The sequence below is a fragment of the Antechinus flavipes genome, chromosome 3, assembly GCF_016432865.1.
Source record: "Antechinus flavipes isolate AdamAnt ecotype Samford, QLD, Australia chromosome 3, AdamAnt_v2, whole genome shotgun sequence".
Lineage (NCBI taxonomy): Eukaryota > Metazoa > Chordata > Mammalia > Dasyuromorphia > Dasyuridae > Antechinus > Antechinus flavipes.
Window position 1 is genome coordinate 321,181,310 of NC_067400.1, and position 24,372 is coordinate 321,205,681.

At 36.2% G+C, this 24,372-nt stretch overlaps 1 protein-coding gene across 2 annotated transcripts in view; it reads right to left on the minus strand.

Annotated features, from left to right (window-relative positions):
* Positions 1–24,372, minus strand: part of HEG1 (heart development protein with EGF like domains 1) — a 111,331-nt gene that overhangs the window by 25,316 nt on the left and 61,643 nt on the right. For both annotated transcript variants that reach the window (XR_007951911.1, XM_051985471.1), the window contains exons 6-12: positions 21,922–22,188; positions 19,918–21,276; positions 12,810–12,926; positions 11,730–11,849; positions 7,616–7,719; positions 4,927–4,985; positions 4,308–4,468 (exon numbers count right to left, since the gene is read on the minus strand). Coding sequence is in view for 1 of the 2 variants with exons in the window: in XM_051985471.1 (XP_051841431.1) it covers positions 4,308–4,468; positions 4,927–4,985; positions 7,616–7,719; positions 11,730–11,849; positions 12,810–12,926; positions 19,918–21,276; positions 21,922–22,188 (2,187 nt within the window). In the remaining variant the exon portion in view is untranslated. The remainder of the gene's footprint in view (positions 1–4,307; positions 4,469–4,926; positions 4,986–7,615; positions 7,720–11,729; positions 11,850–12,809; positions 12,927–19,917; positions 21,277–21,921; positions 22,189–24,372) is intronic.

The window sequence follows — 24,372 nt, forward strand, 5'->3', positions numbered from 1 at the left end:
CATAAGAAGAACTTATGTGTATATATAAGAGAACTTCCTTTGTTTATTTAAAAATGTTGTGTTAAAGGATGAAAAGATGTCAGTTCTGGAGCTGGCACCAGGGAGGTGAATGTGCCTAAACAGCAAGGGACAAATATCCTTTAGAATGTCTTCAATAATCTCTTGTAGTCTTCTTAGATAAACCATCACTAATTGCCCTTTTGTTCAATAGCCATTTTGAATTACTGAGGATGGGTGGTACTCAGTAGAATCTCTTACAAAGAGAATGATTTGTATTCTTACTGGTACTTAGTCTACTTCTGATCATTTTTCTGCTTCCTTTATGGGATCCCCATTCTCTTCTTAACCCCTTAAACACTGGGGGTCTTTCAAGGCTCTCTTCTTGGTTCTTTTTCTATGTTCTCTCCATTAGTGACCCCCTTTATTTTTTATAGTTTTAATGATCTTAAATGTATAACTTTATGTCTATTGAATATCTCCACCTGACTTTCTTGCTTTTCACCTTCCTGAGTTCAAATCAAGCTTCAGACACTTCCTAGATGTGTGACTCTGGTTAAGTTCCTTAACTTTGTTTGCCTGTTTCCTGATCTGAAAAATGAGCTGAAGAAGAAAATGGCAAAGCACTCCAGTATCTTTGCTAAGACCCTAAATAGGATCATAAAGAGTTGGACATGAAAAAAAAAGGACTATGGTATCTTTCATCTTTGTATTTCCAGTAATTAACACAATGCCATTTAAATCTGGATAGGGTAGGGGGATGGGGGAAATGGATGGAGGGAACTCCAGATGACCAACTTCTTTCAGATATCTTCCTATAGCTACTCTTCATGTATTCTTCAATCTATTATAGATCTTAGAGAATTGTCTGAGGACAATAAGAAGTTAAGTCTCTTATTTAGGGGCATATAGTAAATCTGGGGCAGGTCTTGAATGCAGGTCTTCCTGATCCTAAGACCAGTTCTCTACTCTACTATGCTTTCCTCTCATTTCAAGAGCTTAATAAATATTTATTTAATTTTTTTTTGTTTATTGAATTAAACTCACATGAATTATCAGATTAAAGACCATAACCTCATACTTGATGTGATATCTGCAATAAACCAATTTCTTTCTGAATCCAGAGAGGAAAACTCAGAATCAGGATGTTGGACTTGGTCATAAAAAGGGTGAATTCAGGACACAGTTTTGGGTCTTAACTCTGAATTTCCTGTCTTTATCAGTGGAAGATGGATTTCTAAGTCATAGTGCGTGTGTGTGTGTGTGTGTGTGTGTGTGTGTGTGTGTGTGTTGGAATTTCCTTTGTTTATTTGAAGACGGCTGTATTGAGTGGGGAGGGGGGATCTTTGCACACAAACACCATGGAGCTGGCACCAGGAAGGTGAATGTGTCTATATGATTGCTAGTCTAAACAGCCACCCATAAATATCCTTTGGAAGAAGTTTTCAATCATCTCTCCTAGCCTTATGGGCTAGTTGCTCTCCATACACCCCTAGGAGGGGCTCATTTAACAACCAATCAGAGTCAGATAGTGTGACTAGAAATTTTCTCTAAGTAGAAATAGACTCTTTCTAGTTTCTCTCTAATGAGCTATGAGGAAGTGTTTTGTATCCTTCAATAATGTTCTTAGTATGTCATATACTGGCATGTACAGTCACATGGGGAAAAAATTGGTTTTGTCAATGGGGCAAAAGCATTCAAATGAGAATATCCTGTGGAGCCACGTGAAAGCCAACTTGTTATTGATGACTTTTTGTTATATGTATAATCTCCATGTTCCCAGGCAGAGCCATCCACCAGTCAACAAACAATAGTCAGAGTGTTCTCACCTATCAGATATTACCCAGGGGGACAGATCCAGGATATGCCGATGGCCTGCATGATGTGGATGAGCCACAGGGCAAGAGTATACATGTAGAACAAGGGATGAGGCAGAGGAGTTTTTTTTTCATTTATCAATTTATCAGGATGGAGTCATGGTTCATAATTACTAGACTAGGGTCTTTAGGAATTTCCAATTGACAAGATGACAAACAAATAGTTTCATAATACTAACAAAAGTACCTCATGAATGTATTGACGTGGTCTCATTTGAATTCCCACTGTATATTGCATTGAGCTGGAACCATATTTTTACTTAATTACATCTCTGAATAATATCAATTTCAATGACTCATTACACTAACCAAGACCTATGTTATTTATATTTTATAAAGAAGACTGGATGAAGAGTAAAATATACAATAAACCTTAAAAAATAGTTTGGAGGTAGATTGTAAAGGATTTTAAATTTGAAACAGAATTAGTCCTTGACCTCATGGAGCTTATACTCTTATTAGGGGAGACAGCATGTAAATAAATAAATATATGCAAAAAAACTTTAAAGAATGTCTAGAAGACAAAAAACAGTATAAAACAAAGAATGGACAATGTCATAGGCTCAAGACTTTGGTCAAAGTAAAAGCTGCAATTCCTTAGAAGATAAACTTTTAAATATTATGTTAAATGAAAGAAAGGAAATGCTCTACTCCCAAGAGTACTTGAGAAAAGGAGAAATTGTTAGGGAAGAAGAAGAAGGAATACAGATTTAGACAATTTAAAGGTCTCTTGTTCAAGGCCCTCATTTTATGAATAAGAAAAATGTGACCCAGGAAGGTCAAGTAATTAATCTAAGGTCATTCAGATCATAAATATCAGAAGTAGCAACTGAGGTCTTCCAACTATAAAACCCTTCTTCTCTCTTCCATACCAAACTACCTCGATGGGGTAGTTTCTCACAGATCCAAATATCTGGGGACTTTCTTTGCCAGGCATGAACAAATGATCAATCAATAAGCATTTCTTAAGAATCTACTTATGTACCAGGCATTGTGCTAATGCAAAAAAAAAAAAGTAGTCAATAATATTGCAAAGGAAAGAAAACCAATAATTTTTTTAAGGTTAACCTTCTAATCCCTGGCAAGCAAGGTAAAAGTAAGAGTGTCATTCTTATCCTCAACATTAGAATACAAGATAAAGACTGAATCTTACTCATTCCCAGTCAAGCTGAATGCCATCAGTGCTCAATTTGGTGAAGTGTTTGTGCCTCCCCAGTGTCCAAAGGAACCAATCCATCCTTTGTGCAAGAAGCTAACCAATTCCCCAGGTCCACAATTAAGGAACCTTTGTAGACTCAGGAGTCAGATATCAACCAGTCCACTAGGAATTTCCCAGAACTATTTACATATGGACCACTGAAGGATGATACCTATAATTTATCTCCTGCATCTGGGAACCAGATGGGAAGATAAAGGGGTGGTTTTCATCCCTTTAATTCACTCCAATTCTGTGGTAAAGTAAATTGAACAAAAACCACTTTGAACATTTGGAAGTAAGTCATGGGAATAAGTTTCCTTTATCTGAGGGGGGGGCAGTGAGGAACAATATTCTGAAATTGATGTCATTTCATAACTCAGAGATAAAAGCCTATATCTATCTTGTTGTAATTTTTTAATAATTCTTTCAAATACAAAGAATGAAAAAGAAAGAGGAAAAAGAAATTCAAAAAAAAAACTAACCAACACATGTACTGAATCTGACAATACATGACATGTGTAACATTCATGGTCTCCCACTTTGCAGCAAAGGGAAGATGATGGATTTTCTCTTTCTTTCTTCAGGTATAAGCTTAGTAAGTAAAGTTACCCCTTTAGAATTCACTTTCCCATTTTTATTGTTGGTGTTGCTCTTTTGATTACACAAAGTCAAAAGAACAATTGATGTCAACTGAGGTACACAGCCCCAGGAGCATTAGTTAATAAAAGCCTTATTCTTCTTCATATCCTTCACCTAGTGTAATTTGATTATAGTTATTTGTAGTTTGTATTTTGTTCTCATTCCCCTCTAATACTGTAAGCTCCATCATAATAAAAAGAATAAAAGCTAACATTTATAAAGTACCTACTATGTGCTAGGCACTGTAGCTTTACAAATATTGGCTCATCTGATCCTCACAAAAACTCTGAGAAGTAGGTGCTATTATAGTAGTATCATTTTACAAAAGAGACTAAGACAAACCAAAGTTAAATGATTTGCCTAGAATCATACAGCTAGTTAGAGCCTGAGGACATATATCTCTCCTGATTCCAGACCTAGTGCTTTATCCACTGAGCCACTTAATCTGAAAGCTGGGTCTATCTACTATTTCATCCTGATATCCCTAGTACTTGGCACACTGCTTTAGACATAATAAGGTGTTTAATAAACAGCTGTGGTATCGAAACAAGTGGGCATAGAATTCTCCTGAGGTCGAACAACAGTTTCACACTTACTTGTAAAGAGTCCTCCCAGAGACTTCAAGAATTGGCAGGTTTCTACAGGGGCTGTACAGGTGCTAACATATTTCTGTACTCTTTCTGCCAAATCAATCACCGTCACATTGGATGCCAAGGAAAATGTGGTCTGCAGTGAAACAACTACGGTGCTGGAATCCCTGGAAATAAAGGACACTTCATAGATTTAATGGGACCCCCCCAAATCAATCCTTTGCAATTGTCATTTAAAGATGATTGAGATTGCTGAAAAATTGTTATTGTTGTTTTTACAGAGAGAGAAATGTAGAGAGCACAATTTTAAGTATTTGGCCATGGGTTACCCTCTGACCCTTCCTTCTTTCTGGGAATTGATTAAAAAGAATTTGTGTTAATATTATCTATTTCTTATATAACTATCGTTATCCCCAGTATCCTTCCCTCTCTCCCTCCAATAGAGCCATCCAATATAACAAACAGCATTTTTTGGGGGAAAGGAAAAAAATTATGGGTCGATCAAATGAACAAGTGTAAGAATATGTACAATGTGTAATCCTTGGGGACTTCCCACCTTCACAATGGGCATCTTTTCCTATTTCTAGAAGCTGATTCTTAGGCTAGTTTTAAGTGTTTTACCTACCTGGCAGCTTGAACAGTAGATCTGGCATAACCAGGTAATGTTGAAAGAGACATATTTAACTGGAAAAGAGAATAAATGTTGGTAAGCAACATTTTGCAAAGATGTTTGCAAAGAGCAAAAGCTTTTAGACTCATCATCAGTTTCCTATTCAGAGCTATAATAAGTAGAGACAGTTTTGCACAGAAGAAAAATTTTTATTTTTGTTTTGTTTTTCTTCCTTTCAAATGAGTTTCTTCAACTCTTGCCCTATTGTTCCCAGAGTACAAAGGAGAAAAGCAGAGTGTACATCAATGGGGAATATCTCAGCAGGAAATAATGCTCACTAGTGCACCCTGAGATACCAGACATCTTCAAAGGAGTGGCAGCCTCCTAAACCCCCCAAGTTTCAAAAGACTTGGATTCAGCTGTTTATTTGGGTTATACATAGTAAAGTATCTTGGAATTATGGGCTTTCTAACTGCTTCTCCTGCCTGATCAAAGGATGTACCCTACTGGGGAAATGAGAACTATTGTAAATGGCACTAAATTAGCCCCACTCCTAACAAAGAAAGGTATGGGTGGGTAGGCTTAAAGTCTTTTTTATAAATCTTTCGTGGAAAATTATAGGAAATTTGGATTAACAGGGTTTTGTTAGATCCAGGTTTACCTGGAAAGCTCTGAGAGAGTTTTGAAGTTTTAAAATAACACATGAGAGGAAACACACACACACACACACACACACACACACACACACACACACACAATCAAGTTCACAGAAGTTCCCAGAGAGGTTATTTCCATTCAAAGAGGAAGCTTCTGACATCTTCACCAGTGCAAAATCTTTCAACATTTGAGCCAATTTTTTATGCCTATGTCACTCTAGCTCATGCAAAGGAAAAAGACATCTTTTTAGACCTTGCTTTTTGTTTTGTTAGATAAAGGAATTATTTTTTTTTCTGTCAGTCTAGTTCTTTTTACAACAAGCTGGTGGTCTTTAAAGGCAATGTGATCTTGGAGGTCTTCAGTCAAGATGGCAATGTGAGAGGTCATAGAGTAGCACAGATCTCCCACCAAAGCTCCAGCAGCTAGTGGAAAAGTAGACAAAGGGCTTCATCTTGAGTCAGGAAGACATGAGCGCAAATCCTACCTCAGATACTTATATACAAGTTGTATGATCATTCTAGGCCCAGTATTCTAAGATTCATGACAGGTAAAAAATTCTTTTGTGATTTTAAAGAAATGGGAAACTCTTTAGAACTCAGAATTCAATAGCCAAATTTTGTTGTCTTTGAAGTAAACATTTATTCATGGCTTTGCATAACCATCAAGTCATATGAAACTCAATTGTTTTCTAAGTTATAAAATGAAACCAACTCTTGCTCCTCTATCATAACATGAGGACATAGATAACTGGAAATTAGAGATAGTTCTTATAACCCAATTTAATTGATACAACCTCAACCACTTTTTTCCATTAAACTGAGTGGATTTTTTCTAATTCCTCTATACTGGTTTTTGACTAACACAAAAAAGTCTCATGGAACAGGGAGAAAATGACTAAAAATGCCTTTAAAAGACCTGGATTTTTGCTCCCAGCTGCTCCAATAATCAGTTCACCCAGCCATAAAAAGAGGATGATAATAACAATGGAGATGATAGTGGGACATTTATATAGCAGTACTATAAATGTTCATTTCTTCATTTTTACAGAAAAGGAAACTGAGGTTAAGAGGCTTGCCCATAGTCACACAGCTAGTATATATCAAAGGCAAAATTTGAATGTAGTTCTGGCCCTGACCCCAAACCTAGCCCTCTATTCATTACACCATACTGGAAAAGTACTTTGTAGACTAAAATCTCAGATGTGTGTGAATTAAATTATAATGAAAAGAAAATAGCTGAAGAATAGACAAAGGAAGAAATAGCAAAAGGAAGAAATATTTTGGGCATCTAGACAATGAATCATTAGCTCCTCTTTTTCCCTTCCAAATAAGAGTGACCCACAATTCCTCACAGCATCCCTTTGAAGTAGTAGAGTATCTCTTCCTAATGAAAACACTACAGCAAGGAAAGGTTTAGTGAAGTGGCAAGGTCAATGACAGAACCAAACTAATTAGAATATTCTGGTATCCAGTCATGCTTTAATCAATAGGTTTTTTTACTAACACATTTCATCCCTTTGAAGGCATCTATGAGGGATGTATCCCTGTGAATGTATTTCTGAACTTTGTAAGAAGCATAGCCCAGAAGGGCATGTGAGGACAGGATAGACAGAGACAGACACACAGACACTGTTCACCAATAAGTGAAATATAACACTAATGCCCATCTCAAATTCCAACCTCACATTTTAAATTGGATTTATCCATATCTTATGAACAAATTTGTTTTCAATATGTAATAAGTAAAGGCATTTAAGGGAACTGACTATACTGGGATGATTCCTGGTCAAAGAAAAAATGTGTTCTTTAGGAATAGTTTGGCAACATGGTACTATGAATAGGGTTAAGGACTTGGAATCTAGAAGATCTGACAATCCTACCTCAAACACTAAGTGTGTAACCTTGGGCAAAACACTTCAGTTCTCTGTGATTCAGTTTTTTCATCTGTAAAATTAAGAGAGTCAGGAATTTACTAATAATTTCTTTGGTCCTTTCAGTTCCAAGGCTGACATAGAGAAGACCACTGAGATCTCTCTCAGGAAACTCACCATTTTGATGATCTCGTCTTCAACTTGACGCAGTTCTGAATGCTTTTCAACAGTGGTATTAGCAAAAGTTTTTCTTAATTTAGTTTCTGTCACAAATGTTCTAACTGAAAATGAAAGAATAAAAGTTATCCATTAGCCCCACTTACCAACAGCCCAATCCTATTTCTTTATGGGTTTTTTGATGAGTTTCACTTTATATTATATACTTATACAGATTACTCACACTTTGTGAGAAGTTTTTTGTAAAAAAAAAAAAGTGATCACATCTGAAAGTACATGTAACATTTCACATCTGTACTAGAATCGTTTGCCATTTCCTTCCCCAGCTCATTTTACAGATGAGAACGCTGAGACAAACAGGGTTAAATGACTTGCCCAGGGTCATACAATTAGAAAGTATTTGAAGCCAGATTGAACTCAAGAAGATGAGTACTCCTGATTCTAAGATCTGTGCTCTATTCACTGCACTGTACCACCTAACATCTGTAGCCTATAACCTCTCTATTAAAAAAAATTAACAGAAATCTATTTTCCCTCCTTTCCATGCCCCACTCCATTGGAAAGAAGAGAAAAAACAAATTTCTTGTGACATTATATATTGTCAAGCAAAACTAAGTTTCTCAATGGATGAATATAAAAATGGATTTATCATTTTGAATCCTACATCCATAACTCTCTGTCATAGATAGTATGTTTCATCATTGATCCTCTGGAATTATGAATGGTCATTTCATTGATCATAGCTTTCAATGTTGTTTGTCTTTACAATATTGCTATTAGAGGATATAAATTGTTCTCCTAGTTCTGTTCATTTCAAACTTTATCAGTTTATAAAAATTCCGTTCATTTTTATATTTTATATTAAAAACTGTTTACCTTTATAATAGTGATTTTTAGTACAAGATGTTTCTCTGGTTCTCACCGCAACCTCTATGAATTCATATAAGTCTTTCAATATATTTTTTAAATTATCTACTTCCTCAATTTTATAAGACAATATTCATATTTACATAGTACAATTTATTCAACAATTTCTCAATTGATGAATGTCTCTTTAGTTTCTATTCTTTTGCCCCCACAAAAGAGCTATTTGAAGTATTTTTGTACATAAGGGACTTTTTCCTCTTTCTTTGATCTCTTTTAGATATAGGCCTAGCAGTGGTACAATCCAATTTATAACACTCCTGTCCTGTTTTGTTTTGTTTTTTCCTAGCAGGGGAGTGGACGAGGAGGGAGAGTAGAGAGGCAATCAGGGTTGGGTGATTTACCCAGGGTCATATAGCTATTAAGTGTCTTAGGCTGCATTTGAACTCAAGTCCCTCTGATTCCAGGGTTTGTAATCTATTCACTGTACTACCTAGCTTCTCCATCCTATTGCATTCTTAAGTAAGAGAGCTAGGTGACTACCTACATGGAAGAGCTACAAAAAAAAAAATGCAATGTTTAGCTGAAATGTCAGGAAAAAAAACTTAGAAAAAACTTCTTTATTTCCTCTAGAGACCCTAGAATGTGACTCTCTTATAGAATAGGGACTCATTTACCCCCCTCTTCAAATCAAGAAGATAAATGACTACACCCAAGACTAATTAACAATAACAACAACAACAAAAAAGATAACAACAACAACAAAAGGCTTTCCATGTCATTTTTTAAGGGATTCTTGTTTTTCAGAGAGGAGAGCTACATATCCCTAAAAGTGCTTATAAAAATCCAAATTTTTATAAATCCAACTTGGATCTTCAAGATAATAAATTCCTTATCTCTCTGACTAAGCAATGAGTCCTGCTCGATTTTTTCCAATTTTTCTTCTAATCCCATGTATCTTTCAACAAGCATTAAGCCTATATGGGAATTTCAGCCATGCAGAAAGAGATTATTAGGTCATCATCCTTGCTAGCATGCCTTGGGAAAAGCAGGGGCTATAGAATAAATGTCAGATAATTCTGGTAGAGTCCACTGTGTCACTGCTATTTCCAGTTAAATAAAAAAATCTACTATTTTGGAGGCAAGGAAATACCATTTAGGATTTAGAGTACTGCATTTAGAATAGGGAAGTCCTGGATTCAAATTCCATCTGATACTTACTGACTCTTGTCACTTAATATCTCTGATTCTCAGTTTCCTTCTCTGTAAAATGAAAGAGCTTGGCCTAGATGACCCTTGAAGTTCTAAAAATCTGTAATTCTATAATTCCTTGGAGGGAGAGAAGTTGAACATATAGAACAGGTGGGAAATACTATCTGATTCTCTTCACTTTTTACTCATCAAATACAATTCTGGCTAGCATCCTCTTACTTATAAAAAAGTAACAAAGAATCAGTGCAAAACCATTTGGTATTAGGCCATGCTATAAATTTCTGTCTAAATGAGAAAGAAGCGGGGAAGGAAGCAGAAACCTATGCTGCTGCTCTTTCATGAAAAACACATGGGCTGAGCTAAAGCAAAGGGCCCTGGAATTAGACAGGAAAATATTTTACATCTTATACTTAATGACGGAAGCCCTTAATCCTTATTTAATACATCCCTCATCTTTTTGGTTGTTCTACAGCTCAGTGGAGCCAGCTTTCCAAGCAGCAGGGAGCTCTTTGAAAACAATCTCAGCCAAATGAGCCCTCTTTGGCACATGCTAATTTGCATGTTCCTCTGCTGTGTTTAAGAACAATGGAGTTAAATGACTCGAAAATGGAAAGATGATTGCTAATGTAATGGGACAGCTTTCCTAAGATTCCATTGTTAATAGTGATACATCCATTATATATAACTCAAGAACAATCATCAGCTGCATTTATTCTCCCCCATCCCCATCTTTGGGATCACAAAGAACATGCACATTTCTAATCAGGAGGTCAATAATAGAAAAAAAAATGTGTTATCAAATACTAGGTGCTCAAATCTCTCTCTGAAATTGGGGAAGGGCTCTGAAATTGCTAAGGCCTCAGATTGCAAAATACATCTTGAAGATAGCCTTGGAGATAATAGAAATAAGTCATTTTTGTCTCTTCTAATGGGAAACCTAAGAGATGGGGAATCAAAATGGTGGAGGGTCATTAACTCATGTCATAAAAGGAGGACAGAAGGAATTGGAGATGTTTATTAGCACTGAGAAGAAAAGACAGCAGTGAAAATGAAAACTGTGCTCACATATTTAAAAGGTTAACTATCACGTGAACAAGGGATTAGACTTGCTCTGCTTGGTCCCAGAGGACCAAAACAGGAGTCAGGAGTAGAAATAAGAAAGATGCAAATTTTGGCTTGAGGTCACGAAAAACTTTTTAACAGTAACAGTTATCCATGAGTAGGACAGGCAGATTTAGAAAGGACCCTTCCTTGGAGTTCTTTAAGCAAAGTCTGGATAATCATTTGTTGGATATATTTTAGTGGAAAGTCTTTTTTTCCAGGTATAGCTTAGATAGGATAGCTAAGGAAGTCCCTTCAATATTGGTATTCTGTGATTACATATTTTTCTCCTATTCACAAATCTATTTACCCAATTATCTTTAAAATGATTTCAACCTTTCAGTTTTTTTCAGTCATGTCTGATTCTCTGTGACCCCTTTTAAGGTTTCCTTGGCAAAGATACTTGCATGGTTTGCCATGTCTTTCTTCTCCTCATTTTACAGACAAGGAAACTGAGACAAACAATTAAGTGACTTGCCTAGGATCACACAGCTAGGAAGTATCTGAGGCCACATTTGAACTTAAGAAAATGAGTCTTCCTGCCTCTAGGCCAGGTACACTACTCACTGGACCACTTAGCTGCCCCTATGCTAATAATTACAAAAGCTCAATGTAGTTTTAAAAGTATCTAAGCTTTTTTTTTTAATTTCAAGAATTAATTCCTGTTTCCCATAAGAAATACCAACAAGAACTAGACTCTAGGGGATGAGGAAATTCCTTACACCAATGCAGGTCAATCCATTCTTTGATATTTGTAGGCTTAGAGAGTGGAACAAGAATATAATTTATTTGCTCAGGATCACACAGCTAAGAAATATCTGAGGCAGGATTTGAACTTGGATTTTCCTGAATCAAGGTACAGTACTCTACTCACTACCACCTTGTCACCCCAAAGAACAATCAGGATAAAAGATGAACAACTGCTGCTAACTCTTACCCAAATTACAGGCTCCTTTTTCTAACTGGTGCCCAATGGGACATCTGCAGTTGAAGGATCCCTGGGTGTTGTTGCAAATGGCTAGAGGTGGGCAGGGATTTGATAGGCACTCGTTCACATCTAAGGAGAAAAGGCAGGAATGGCATGTTAGCTGAGGGTGGGAGTGACATAATAACATTAAAGCAGATGACCAATTACAATATTGGTGCAGGCTGCCTTATATCTCTGTCCTAGTTTTTGTTTAAGAATCAAAGGATAACATTCAAAAGTAAATCTAAACAATGGCTTCAATCTCATCATTCTATACCACCCCACTGGTATTTGAACCAGATTCTCCAATGGCTGTGTTTCTAATCATGTGTGCATGTGTATGTATACACAAATATATAAGCCTATGAGCATGCATGTGTACACACACATACACACACACACACACGTGATTACATTGGTTTTCTCACAGAGAAAACTCCCTGTACCCATACAGATTAACAACTGATATACATAATAATCTTAGAGACTTGCCTAGAGTACAGAGCCATTTAGTGATTTGTCTTAGGTCACACGTTGACATGGGTCAAAAGTAAGATTTTAACTCATACTGCCTTGGCCTTCTGACATTGTGTCAGAGTAGTTAGGAGAAGGGGAGAAAGGATAGTGTGAAAGAAAAACAGACAGAAGCTGAAAAATAGGAAAAGACAGAGAAACAGAGTCAGAGAGACAGGGGCAGAAAGAGAGGAAAAGGGAGAGACAAAGATATGGAGGAAGGAAGAAAAGAAAGAAAGGAAGCGAGGAAGGGAGAGAGGGAAGGATGGAAAGGAGGAAGGAAGGAAGGAAGGAGAGAGAGAGAGGGAGAGATGGAGGGAGATAAAGAAAGAGAGAAGGAAGGAGGGAGGGAGGGAAGGAAAGAGGGAGGAAAGAAGGAAGGAAGGAAGGAAGGAGAGAAGGAAGGAAGGGAGAGAAGGAGAGAGGGAGGGATGGATGGAGGGAGAGAAAGAAGGAGAGAAGGAAGGAGGGAGGGAAGGAGGAAGGAAGAAAGAGAGGGAGGGAGGTACAAGGAAGGACACTTATTCTAGCTCTTACCTATGCTGCAGTCATCACCTTGCCATGAAGAGGGACAGACACAGCGATATCCATGACCAGTGGAGTCTACAATGCATTTCCCATCATGAAGACAAGGGTTTGTGGCACATCTGTTGACTAAAACCAGGTTTTGAGAATCAATCAAGATGAACAATTTAGTTGCTGATAGAAATATTCAGTTCTCCCAAGCAGCAGTGCATCCTACCTAACTTTGTCTCCTTACTCATTAAGGGACACACTAGGATGAAGTGAAGTCCCAAGAGTTACACAGGTGAAACCAGAGCATAGGTTCTCTGTGGATGGTGAGAATGGGGGAATAAATATTTATTTTTTTGGGGGGAGGGAAATAAATATTTCTATATAACCTGCCATCTTCTTTAAAATCTGTCAAAATCAACTAAGATTGTGATAATAACAATTATATGCACACTGAAAGCAGTAAGATTCTTTTATAATACCTGGAGAATCCTGTTAGGATCAGTGTGGATATCAAGTGATGAATAAAATAAAACAAGCACAATTTTATATATATATAAATATTTTATATTTATATAAATATACAATTTTATATATATATATATATATACCACAGAAAAAATTGGTACTAATGTACTTTTGGTAGAATTGTTAACCAGTCTAACCATTCTGGAGAGTAATTTAGAACTATATTATAGTTCTAAAGGGCTATAAAATCATGGATACTCTTTTACCTAACAATATTACTACTAGGTCTGTATCCCAAAAAAATCAAAGAAAAAGGAAAAGATCCTATATGTACAAAAATATTCACAGCAACTTTTGTGTGTGTGGCAACAAAGAATCAAAAATTGGAAGAGGGTGGCCAAAAAAGTTATAGTAAATGATTGTGATTGAATGCTATTATGCTATAAGAAATGATAAACAGGACATTTTCAGAAATACCTAAGAAGACTTACATGAACTGATACAAAGTGAAATGAGGAGAACCAAGAGAGAACATTGTATATAGTAACAGCAACATTGTAAAACGATCAACTGTAAATGTCTTAGCTAATCTCAGAAATGCAATAATGCAAGACAATTACAAAGGACTTAAGAAGAAAAATACTCTCCACCTCTAGAGAAAGAACTGATGGGGTCTGCATGCAAATAAAAGCACACTTTTTTTTTTCCTTTCCTTATTTTTCTTGTTTGTTTTTTTTTTCCTTTTGGCCTCTGTTCTCTTTTGCAACATGGATAATATAGAAATATGCTTTGCATGGCTATACATGTATAATTTATATCAAAGTGTTGTGCCTTCTCAAGGAATGTGGAGGAGAAGGAAGGAGCATATTTGGAACATGTAATTAACAAAAAATAAAATTAAAACATTATTTTAAATATAAATTAAAATACAGTGCAGAATCTGCTGCTCAGAATTATAATTTTATTTAATTCAACAAACACTTATTAAGAATTATTTTGTATACGGTACTATGCTGAATCTCTGGGAGTTTATATTCAATTGGGAGAACACAAAATATATACAATTAAGTATATCAAATTCAATAGTTCCAATGTTGTAGTCATTAAGAACATAAAGGTGATAGTCCTTGATGGATACTCCATGATGGAGGTAACATCTAAGCTAAACCTTGGGGAAATATGAGGTGTTATGAGAGACAGAGATATGATGGGAGTATATTCCAGATTTGGGGGAATAGGGGAAGGCCATGTATGAAAATGAAATGTTGAATTCATTGGAAGAGCTAATAGTCCAATTTGGTTAAAGTCTAGCACATGTGAAAAAGAACAATGTTAAATAAAACTAGAAAGGCACACTAAAACCTGATTATGGGGAACCTTAAATATGAGGTTGAGGAATACATGTTTTATACTAGTGATAATAGCAAGACATATAAGGTTTTTGAGAAGGAGAGTGACATGTCTTAGGAAGATCATTTCCATTGCTATGTAGATCATAGACTGGAGAGAAGAGAAGCCAAAACAGAGAGACCAATCGGAAGCCAATTGCAATATAGTCCAGCTAATGAAGACCTGAACTTAGGAGGCAGTCATATGAATGAAGAGAAAAGAATAGATGCAAAAGATTTGGAAATGGAATCAGAAAGGCTTTACAAGTAGTGAAATATAGGGAGAGAGAAGGAAGAAGAAAGGTTAGGGCTTGCTCTGGGATTTTGAACTTGAGTAAACAGAAGGATACAGAAGGATGTTAGCATCCTCAACAGAAATGAGGAAATTTGGAGGAGAAGAAAGAATTATAGCCTGCAATCATCCATTTTTTTCTGTTATTTCATGCCTTCCCTTTACTGAGGCCATAGTGCCCCCCTACTCACAAATAAGTTTCCAAAAATTAGTGAGATCTTTATAACTTTGTGAAGACAGCTTTGAAAATGAGGTAGAATTTCCCATACCTCCTTGCACTCATGATTGATGTCACGTAAATGTATCAGATCTAAAAAAAATTTTTCCAAATATTCATTTATCATATAGACCTTTAATATATGTGTGTACATGATTGTAACCCATCCTCAGCATTCAATAATTTTGTCTATTGTTCTCTGTAGAAGCATCAGGCACTACTCTACTTAATAAAGATGTTTGACAAATGATAAAGAGAATGGGAATGTCTAGCTTGACTTCACTCTGTAGTTAAATGATCACTTTTAGGAAGGACGGGGGTTCGAATTCTAACTTTACCAAGTTTGCTTCCTATGAGATCTTTGGGCAAACCCAGTAACTGCAATAAGGCTTTCCTAATCTAATGAAGGAACTGGATAAGATCTCTAAGGTTCCTTATGGCGCTAAATAAATGATTCATCACTCTTGGTTTAAGTATGTGAATTCCATTTTTGTTCCAACATAAATACAAATTCCTTTGGCTTCAAGGCATCTAGATGGCTCAATGCTAGACCTAGAATCAATTTGACTTGAATTCAAATCCAGCTTCAGACACAGACTAGCCATTTAGCTTCTCTGTGCCTCTGTTTTCCTCATCTATAAAATGGGGGTAATAATGGCACCTATCTCCTAGGATTGTTATGAGGATAAAATGAAATAGTATTTGTAAAACTTAAAGAATTATAGAAATGCTAGCTGCTAATGATTTGGTAAAATTAATTGCATTGGTTCTAAATCATAGATCTCTAAATATTTTAGAAGATTCATTTTTCTCATTTCTCTGAAGAGCTGAAAATTACCATGGGGGATGAGGGAGAGGGCAGCAAGAGAAAGCTATAGAGTGTAGTGGCACATCCTACTCTTTGCTGAAAATGTCAATTATTAGTGGGGTGTGGCAACAGCTGCAAATCCCCTTATAGAGTAAGTCAGGCTTCAAAATGACTGACCCATCAAGCATCAATTTAGTCACTGAAAATAGTTTCTCTTTCAACCTCCCTCCTCCCTACTGATGTAAAAGAATCTTAAATGTCCTTTTAGTCATTTACTTTGAGCATATGTCCTTTACTGAGGACAGTTGGGTAAACTGAGTCAAGTCATATCTCAAACAGTGCTCCACCCCTTTTCTCAATAAAAACAATATAATTGGCTTGACTTCAGGGCCAGTCTGGGAGAAGGTAAGTTCACTGAAAGGCACCATGGGATAGATAGAGGGCTGACTTTGGAAATTAGAACACTTGAATAGTAGGATTTAGGATTAGAAGGGACTTCAGAGATTAGTTTATAGGGTCCTAACCCAAGAGGACCCTAAAGTCATGAAATCACACACAATTCTGAACAACAACAACAAAAAATGTTTCAAACCTAAATGCTTAATAAATGTCTAGTGAATTGAACTGAATATAATGCTAGTTTCAAACTTCCTGCAAAAGACCTCAATTAAATGGTTATTGTGCAAAAGACAGTTTATTCCTGTTTATGAGTCATGTGACTTTTCTGATTAATCAATGAATTAATACATTGCATACCTTTTTTGTTATGATTGTTATTTTGATCCAGACCTATATTTCATTAGCATAGGGGGCAGAAAGGGTGTTGGGGAGACAGCTCCTACAGATTGGAGAACTAACTGTTCAGTTTTATGTGAGCATTTACACTTTGTAAATCAAAAGCTACAAATCAGAAATTATCTTTTTTTTTTTTTTTTTTGCTAATTGTTTAGACTTAAGAAAATGACCAAGTGGAGAAATAAGGACACTGCTCTGGTGTCAGGAGAACCTGAATTTAAATGTGTTTTCATATACTTAGCACTTACTAGTTGTGTGAACCTGGGCAAGTCACTTAATCCCAAGTAACTTCAAAAAAAGAAAGGAAGGAAGAAAGTAGCAAGGAATGTTAGTAATGTTAATTAAACTTAAAAGTATGTGGCACATGGAGGTGTTTTTTTTTTTTTTTTTTTTTTTTTTTTTTTTTTTTTAGCAAATAGAGCCAGTTGGAAATATTTATCAGCAATCTGCTGATATATAAAGTAAAGAAATCCCAACAATCAATGTAGATCAGCCCCGATCTATAATTTACAGTGTCCCAGAGCTGCCTGGGACACTGAGAGATTAAGTGATTTATCAAATTACTAGAAGGAGGATTTGAATCCAGATTCCCTACCTCCCACACACACATACTCCAAGGTTGGCGCTATTCACCAAAGCTTGCTGACTTTCTATAGTTTGGAATTCCCACCAGTCACATTTTTGACCTTAAGCAACACAAGCCATGGATGTAAAGAAGGGACTCAGATGTAGAAACTCTATGATATGAATTAGGAAAGAGGCACTTTGCCAAAGAAATTCCAAAAGGGGTCATGAAGAAAACTAAACAACAGCAATTAATAATGTTGTTCAGTTGTTTTTCAGTCATATCTAACTTTTCAGAGCCCTATTTTGGTTTATTTCTGTGTATTTTTTAGCAAAGATATTAGAATAGTTTTTCATTTCTTTCTCTAGCTCATTTTATAGATGAGAAAACTTAGGCAGACAGAGATAAGTGACCTGCCCAAGATCTCACAGCTAGGAAGTATCTGAAGCCAGATTTGAACTCAGGAAGATGAGTTCAGGTCCAATACTCCAATCACTATAATCTAGCTGTCTCCATTAATAATAATATTAATAAGCATTAATAGCATTAACTAATATTAATAACCAACAATATAAAAACTCTTATCAGAGAAGCCATGCTGAGTGGTAAACAGGGCTCTGGACTTGGACTCAAGAAGATCTGCAGTCAAATTCCACTTTGGTTTGTGACACTGAATATATCACTTAACTTCCTCTATGTCTCAAGTCTCCTCACCTGTAAAATGGGGATTGAACTTGATGGTCTCTAAAGTCTCCACTCTAAATCTATGGAACCTGTCTGATAGGCTCTACCCCTCTAGGAAATGGGGTACAACACAGATAAACTGATTTTGTGATTGCTCATAACTGGTTCTAATAGGTCAGAACAGCCACATGAATTGGATCATGGAATCTAGAAGGCAGGAGGATGGAATGGAGACAGAGACATAGAATATAGCTTATACAAAAAGTTAAACAATAATTTAAAAGTATGTGGCCAAAAGAAGCTACTAAAAGATAAAGTAAGTCACCATCTCTTGAAAAATCCCTACCCCACTTATTCACTTTGAATACAAACAGCTCCCACTAGTAATACTAATACAGGACAAACAAAAATCAGGGCAATTAATTTAGTCAATATTAGGGGCATATCATAAAAATAAAAGGACCCATCTCTCCTTGTTGCTAATAATTAATAATTCAGTTAGTGATGAGATCAGTTTGGTGGTGATTTCTTTAGAAAGATTTGTTTCTTTGTTTTGTCTTATCTTGTTTTAACAGACCATGTACTAATGCATTGTTGATGGAACTGTGGATTATTACAACCATTACAGAAAGCAATTTGGAATTACATAAATAAAATAACAAAAACATGTCCATTTTGATCCCGAAATTCCACTTGCATTTTAAAATGCCATTGATTTTTTAAGGGTTGGGAGGAGTAGTACAATATTGGGAATTATCTGTTGCATCACAATAAATGTCAATAGAAATTATCAAAATAGTTTTTAAAGCAAAAAAAAAAAATCTTCCTAAAAAGAAAAAAACTCAAGTAGATTTAAAAAAACTTACAAAATAAAATTTTAAAATGTTTCAGTGGAAAGAAAACCAGATGTTGGAGCCAGAAGATATATGTTCAGATTCTGGCTTTGCTACTTCCTGGCTGTGTGATTTTGCTTACTTAACCTCTTTGGATCTCAGTTTCCTCAAATGTAAAATGAAGAGATTGGACCAAATGATGTCTGAGTTCTTTCTATTCTAATAGATCCATTACCCCTATGGCCCTATGAACAGAAGGGAATTTTAATCACTACAACATCCCTCAAGAAATAATTATTATACCCACCCACCAATGCAAATTTAAACCCTCTCTGCCTTAGTACATGATTTTATATACTGCTGGGTATAAATGACCCATTTATTTTGTTTGTTTGTGCGAAGTCTTAAATACATGAAAAATAGAACAATTTCATGAAATAAAGAAGTTGGACTCATTGGTCTCTAAGTTCTTGACAATTTTAAATCTATGGACCTATCAGCCCTCATCTTCTGCTTCTGGCCTGCAAATTCTAGGGCTATATCATTCAATTATTTGAGGAGAAAGAATAATTGAATTAGGCTATTATTAGATAATAAGATAAGATAAGAACAATTAATTGTAGAGGAAGCCTTTATCATTTGAAGAAAATTTGAAGAAGCCCTAAGAAAAAAGATGAGTAAAGTGACCTTTTCTTGAGCTCCAACTCTCATGATCAATTCTTCTATATATGTATAAAAATTATTTTCATAACTTTTGCTATATTTTATTTTAAGACAAATGATTCCCAAACAAGCACTTTCCAGAAATTCTTTATAAAGAGCCCACCACTAAGCCAACCCCAATATTAAATGAATTAATAATTCAATGACCCTTTTCAAAAAACAAAACAAATCAATGAATTTATACAGCCCTATACAGCATTTTTTATTATGTAGACCAGAGGTTAAAAATGCAGATAGGCTCCTATGTTTAGAACTATCAAATACTTTAGAAACCACAAATTTTTTAAAATTTCCCCGTATCCAGAACCTAGCAAAGAATGGGCTCTAACTCATCCCTGGTAGCTGATAATGAAATTTACCTGTTGTTGAGGGTGATGTCATCAATGGTTTCACACTGCTTAATGGGACTATAGTAGTTGGCTTAAGAGTCAAAAGTGTAGAAGTAGAAGCCTTTGTAATTTGGGGGGAAAGAGATGATTCTGTGGGAAAATGGACAGTGGGAATTGCCTCTTCTTGATCTCTTCCTGTTGAGCTCAGTTCTTGCACAGGTGTGACTATACCAGTGGTAGGGATCACTTTGGTAGTAGCCTCTGTCTGCACTCTGCTGGTTTCAGAGGTTATAGGACCTTCTGTGGTTCTCTGAGACATCGTAGTCCTGGGTCCAATAGGCAGGATGGTTTTCTTGGTTGTTGCTTTCACAGTTGTAAGAACACTTATTGGAGGTGGGAGATCAGTTGAAATTGTTGAAGACGGAATGGTTGCATGGGATGTGGTTGTCATAACTGGTGATGGCAGGGCTGAATTGGTGCTGGTGGCCAGGAGGGTTGGCTCTCTGAAGGACTCTGTTGGGATTGGAGGTAAAGGGGCCTTGGCTATAGAATTATTATTTTCCACTTCTTTTGATCCCATTGGTGGAAGACTTGGAGGTTGTAACTTTGACTCCATATTGGTTTTCTCCTGGTAGGAGACACTTTGATTCTTTTGATCTACTGATGGGCTACTGTGAACCACAGTAGTGAATAATTCTTTCAGTGTATCAGCCGAAGTTACAGAGGACTCTCTTGTCCAGAGATCACCACTGGGGAGGACTAAGGTAGAAGACAAGAGTGGTAAAGATGACTGTTGAAATATTATTGGGGATGGGGTGGATTCTACCCCGTAGGTTGATAAAGGTGACGATGAGGAAGATATGGACTTGGAGGATTCATCCATAGAAAACAAGAGTGGGGAAGAAGCCAGTGTTGGCCATGGGGTTGAGGAAGATGGTTGACTTAGCTGTGACCCTGAAGGGGATGGCAAAGATGGCAATGATGAAGATGAAGATGAGTCACCAGTGGACACAGATTCAGATGCCTGAAGTAGCACTGTGTTGGGGGGAACACTGGTTGTAGATGTATATGTAGATAAATCAGAAGAAGTCACAACCAATGGTTCAGTGGAAGGAATGACAAATTGCCCTTCACTTGATGAGATATTGTTTCTATCAGTAACAACAGCAACAGAAGGAGACTGTGCTAAAGCCGAGGAGCTGGAGGTTCTATGATAAATGGTTGAGGTTTCAACGGTGTCTGGAGAGGTGCTGTTATTTGTAATAGACAATAATGTCCTGTCTTTCACTTTGGTGAAAGTTGATGAAATATAAGTGCTGTCTGTATGGTAACTAGGTGTCCTTTTTCCTATATGTGTGCTGCCCATTGGTCCATGGTTACTTCCAGTGGCTAAAATGGTAAGAATAGAAATTAGGTCAATCAAACAAGTCAAAACCTCCCATGAGACTGATTTTAAATGTCACCACCCAAGTTTAGAAAGTGTACCCCTCTCTCCTTTATGTAGATGGTAAGCAGGATATAGGTATAGAATGATGCATACAATCATACTTTGTTGTGTGTGTATATGTATGTGTGTGTATGTTTAACCAATTCTTCATCATAATGGATTGCTCACTGTGTAGAAGGGGAAAGAATTATTTGGAAATGAAGGTAAAATGTCTTTTAAAAAAGTGATAGCTCCAAATGGACATAGAGTCAGGAAAGACCTGGAATTGCTGGTAAAATTTCTTTCTGAATCGAAAACTAACTTGAAGTAGGAAAACCTGAGTTTGAATACACCATTAGCCCCTTCTAGTTGTGTGATGCTGAGAAAGTCCTTTAACTTCTCTGTGCCTCAGTTTCCTCATCTATAAAATGAGAACAGTGCCAGCACCAATCTCAGAGATTTGTTGTAAAGATCAAAATGAAATAATATGTGTCAAAGTGTTTCACAAGCATTACAATGTTAAGTAAATATTAGCTATTCTAGAACTATGGATAAACCAGGAAGGTCAGGAAAATGTGGAGGCAATGATCCTGGAGAAGAGAGCTTACCTTCTTGGGTCTGCAATGCGTCTGACGAAGCTGAGATTGAATCTGTGGTGTCTGTGACTCCCATCTGAGGAATGCTCTCTGTGCCATGGAGATGCATTGTGGAGTGCTCCATTCCATCAGAAGGCAGGCTGCTATTGGTAAGAGATCGCAATGTTCTCTCTCCATTCTTAGATGAAGTAGCTGAGGTGTCTGGACTGGGATGAAGAAAACTGGAAGTACTTTCTTCTGAACCTGACCTTCTCCCTAGCTCATGGCTATCTTCTGTGTCTGAAATGGAAATTAAAGAAGAGAGAGAAACTTAGACGTCAATAATATCTAACTCTGAAATTAGGTAAGGAACATTCCTGTGTGAAAAATTCTAAGGGTTTACACAGCGTTTTCATTGGAAATTAAGTATATGGAAAACCAAAATGAATATTGTAGCTGCAATGGAAAAATCAGTAGTCAAAACATTCAAAGTTAATAAGTTTACAATCTTGAAAACTTTAAATTGAACTAGATCAGGGGTTCTTAATCAGAATCCAGGGACCCAGAAGGATCTGTAGATAACTTGCAGAGGATCTATAAATTAATAGAGAATTAATAGGAGAAAATTACATTATATTTTCACTATTAAGCAAAATTTGGTATTTCCCATTGGGACACTAATGCACAACTGATGAAGTTGAACTGATGCAACTGTTCCAAAGTTCAAGTTGGAACTATGCCCAAAGGGCTATAAAACTTTGCATGTAACTTTGACCCAGCAATATCACCACTAGATCTGTATGTCAAAGAGATAAAAGAAAAAGGACCCATATGTTCAAAAATATTTATAGCAGCTTTTTTGTGGTAGCAAAGAATTAGAAATTGAAGGGATGAGCATCAAGTGGGGAATTTCTGAACAAGTTATGGCATATAATTGCACTATAAAAAATGACAAGCAGGATAGTTTCAGAAAAACTTGAGAAGACTTGTATGAATTGATGCAAAATGAAGTGAGCAGAACCAAGAGCCCATCATACACAGTAACAATATTATACAATAATAAGTATAATACAAGTACAATATTGTACAATATAAGTCATTACAAATGACTTACTCTTCTCAGCAATAAAAGCATCCAACACAATTCCAAAGGACTTAAGATAAAAAGTGTTATCTACCTCCAGAGAAAGAATTTATGGAGTCTGAATGCACAGTAAAACATACTTGCTTTACTTTATTTTTCTTGTGGTTTTTTTGTCTGTTTTCTTTTGCAACATGGCTAATATGAACATATGTTTTTCATAACTGCATATGTACAATCTAAATTAGCAAATTGCTTGTCTTCTCAAGGAGATAGAAAAAGAATTTGAAACTCAAAATTTGTAAAGATGAATGTTTAAAGTGGTTTTTACATGTAATTGAGAAAAAATTTAGTGTTTTCTTTGATAATTAATGTTTACAACAATCCAAACATATTAGAATATGGGGCCATATAACAAAAAATGTCAAGAACCCCTGGACTAGTTGATCTCTAGGTTCCATAATTCTACCTCACAGTATAGGTAGAAAAGTTGGCTTAGGAGTCAAAGGCCTGGTTTTCTGACCTGACTCTGATACTCGCTATCTCTATGATCTTGGATAAATTACTTGCCCTCTATTTCAGTTTCCTCATTTCTAAAAAAATGGCTTGGACTAAATGACTTCCATGATTACTTCTAGCTCTAGACATATAATCCTACATTCTGCTGAGCTGGATTTGTGTCTTAGGAAATCTCAAATTTTTAGGGATCAAGATCAATATTACAACTCAGTGAGTTGGTATGACTATCAATGGTGGATGGTATAGGGATAATAGGATCATAGCCAGAACTAGTAGGGATCTCAGAGAGCATGAAATCTAACCCTCATCCCTAACTTTGTTGTTGTTGTTGTTGTTGTTGTTTTTCTGTCATTTCAATTGTGACCAATTCTTTGTGACCCCATTTGGGGTTTTCTTGGCAAAGATACTGGACGGTTTGCCATTGCCTTCTCTTGCTCATTTTACAGATGAGGAAACTGAGACAGAGTTAAGTGACTTGACCAGGGTCACACTGCTAATAAATATCTGAGGCCAGATTTGAATTCAGGTTTTTCTGATTCCAGATCCTGAGTCCTAACTGCTGTGCCACCTAGCTACCCTATATTTAAATTTTTTTTCAATGAACCAAAAATTTGTTTTTCTTTCCTTTTACCGTGCCTATCTTTGAAAGAGAAAAACAAAGAAAAAAAAACTTAGTAATAAAAATGCACAACCAAACAAAACAAACTCCCACATTGATCATGTCTAAAATGTATGTCTGATCCTGCATCTTAAGTCCACCACCTCTAAGGCAGGCAGTGTACAGCAATGTTCTTTATTGGTCCTCTGGAATCACCACATCCCCTTGTTTTACAGATGACAGTGAGGAAACTCTCACTTCCAATACACTTCAGCACCTGCTCAAT